This window comes from Hipposideros armiger, unplaced genomic scaffold, assembly GCF_001890085.2.
Source record: "Hipposideros armiger isolate ML-2016 unplaced genomic scaffold, ASM189008v1 scaffold_9, whole genome shotgun sequence".
NCBI lineage: Eukaryota > Metazoa > Chordata > Mammalia > Chiroptera > Hipposideridae > Hipposideros > Hipposideros armiger.
The window spans coordinates 4,094,860-4,096,301 of record NW_017731359.1 but is presented as its reverse complement, the minus strand read 5'-3'; the positions used below and the strand labels follow the sequence as shown (position 1 = coordinate 4,096,301).

Genomic DNA, 1,442 nt, shown 5'->3' with positions numbered 1-1,442 from the left:
AATTTTTTTTCTGAAAAGAGAGTCTATAACTTCCATTAGATACTTAAAACACTTCATGTCTCCAAGAAGTTGACACTGAGACAGTATTTATCCTTCATGAATCTTTTCCCCATCTGAGCAAATGACTACACAGGACATGGCAGCCTAGCTTCTGAGAATACATATTTTTTATTCACATGGAGTATTAAGAAAATAATTTAAACAAAATTTTTAGATCTTTCTTACAGTTAGCTATATGGAAATAACATGTTACTTTTGGATATTATTAATGGGGTTTCAAAAAAAAAAATCTCTGGGTGATCAATCTTACCAAGATAAATCTGACTCTGCATTGCAGTGATGAAGATGAAGATGAAGATGAAGCACTGTACCAGAAGGTGTCCTTAGAACAGTGTCAGGTAGAGCATCTGGGGGACTTGCTGTCTCACTGCCAGGAATGTGGCTTGGCTGGTGACTTCTTCATCTTCTGCTTGAAGGTAAGAACTACATATATAGTTCATGGTCAGTTTTATTCCAGGGTAGTATCAGGGGCCCCTTTGAATTTTCAAGGCAGTCATAAATTTAGATTCTAAAGTTAGGTCCTATTAGGAGAGATAATCAGAGGACATAAGGGTAATTTATTTTTTAGTAGGTTTGATACCTTCAGCAGTACACATACGATTGAATGACTTTCCAAGGTAACCTGCACTGAAATTTTAGAGATGACCAAAACAGAACTATTGATCTATGAAAGAGTTAATCTTTGTGTTGACAGTAAGAACTCTTTTGAAGTTAATAGCAGGCTTTACAGCTATAGAGTAATCCCTTATCCTTTCTGTTATTTTGTCAGGTATGTGGAAAGGAGAATTAGTAGCTCTGCCTCTCTCATTTCATTTTGTAGCCACTTGAAACCTTTTCTGGGTTTGTTTCTTAGTACTGGTGGTTGTGCTTCATTTTGTTCTAATCTCTAACAGTAACTCATACCCCATACTATTACTCCTTATTTGCGCTGTTTGAGACCATAAACCAGATAATCTCTGATTCCCTGCCTTCCAGCTCTGCCTTCTCCATTGTTATCCCTAAATAAAGTGTCTATTCTAAGAGAATGTTTGTGGAGTTTAAGGTTGGTGTAGGTATGCGAGAATGCAAGGAGGGAATTAGGGCTAACACTTCTATTGTAGAATCTGAAGTAGGGGATACTTTTTAATGTCTTCTCACCTTCCGTGTTCACATCCATCCCACTGTCCAGCCACTCGTAAATAACATTAAAAGAATATATGCTCTTCATTGGATACTTAAAAAATTGTTTTGTTTAAAACACACAAAAAAATCAAAGCTTTCTTTGCTCTAAAATCAGAGCTTCCTTTGCTCTAAACCAAGGTTTCTCTACCTTGGTACTATTGACATTTGGGGCTGGATTAATTTTTTTGTTGGCAGTGGAGATGGGAGAGGTGGGTGGGGGG

General features: G+C 37.0%; 1 protein-coding gene across 1 annotated transcript in view; it reads left to right on the top strand.

The window, feature by feature from the left end:
* The window catches only part of TANGO6 (transport and golgi organization 6 homolog), a 175,971-nt gene that overhangs the window by 52,224 nt on the left and 122,305 nt on the right, over positions 1-1,442 (top strand). The window contains exon 10 of the mRNA XM_019653763.1: positions 338-476. Coding sequence (XP_019509308.1) covers positions 338-476 — 139 coding nt within the window. The remainder of the gene's footprint in view (positions 1-337; positions 477-1,442) is intronic.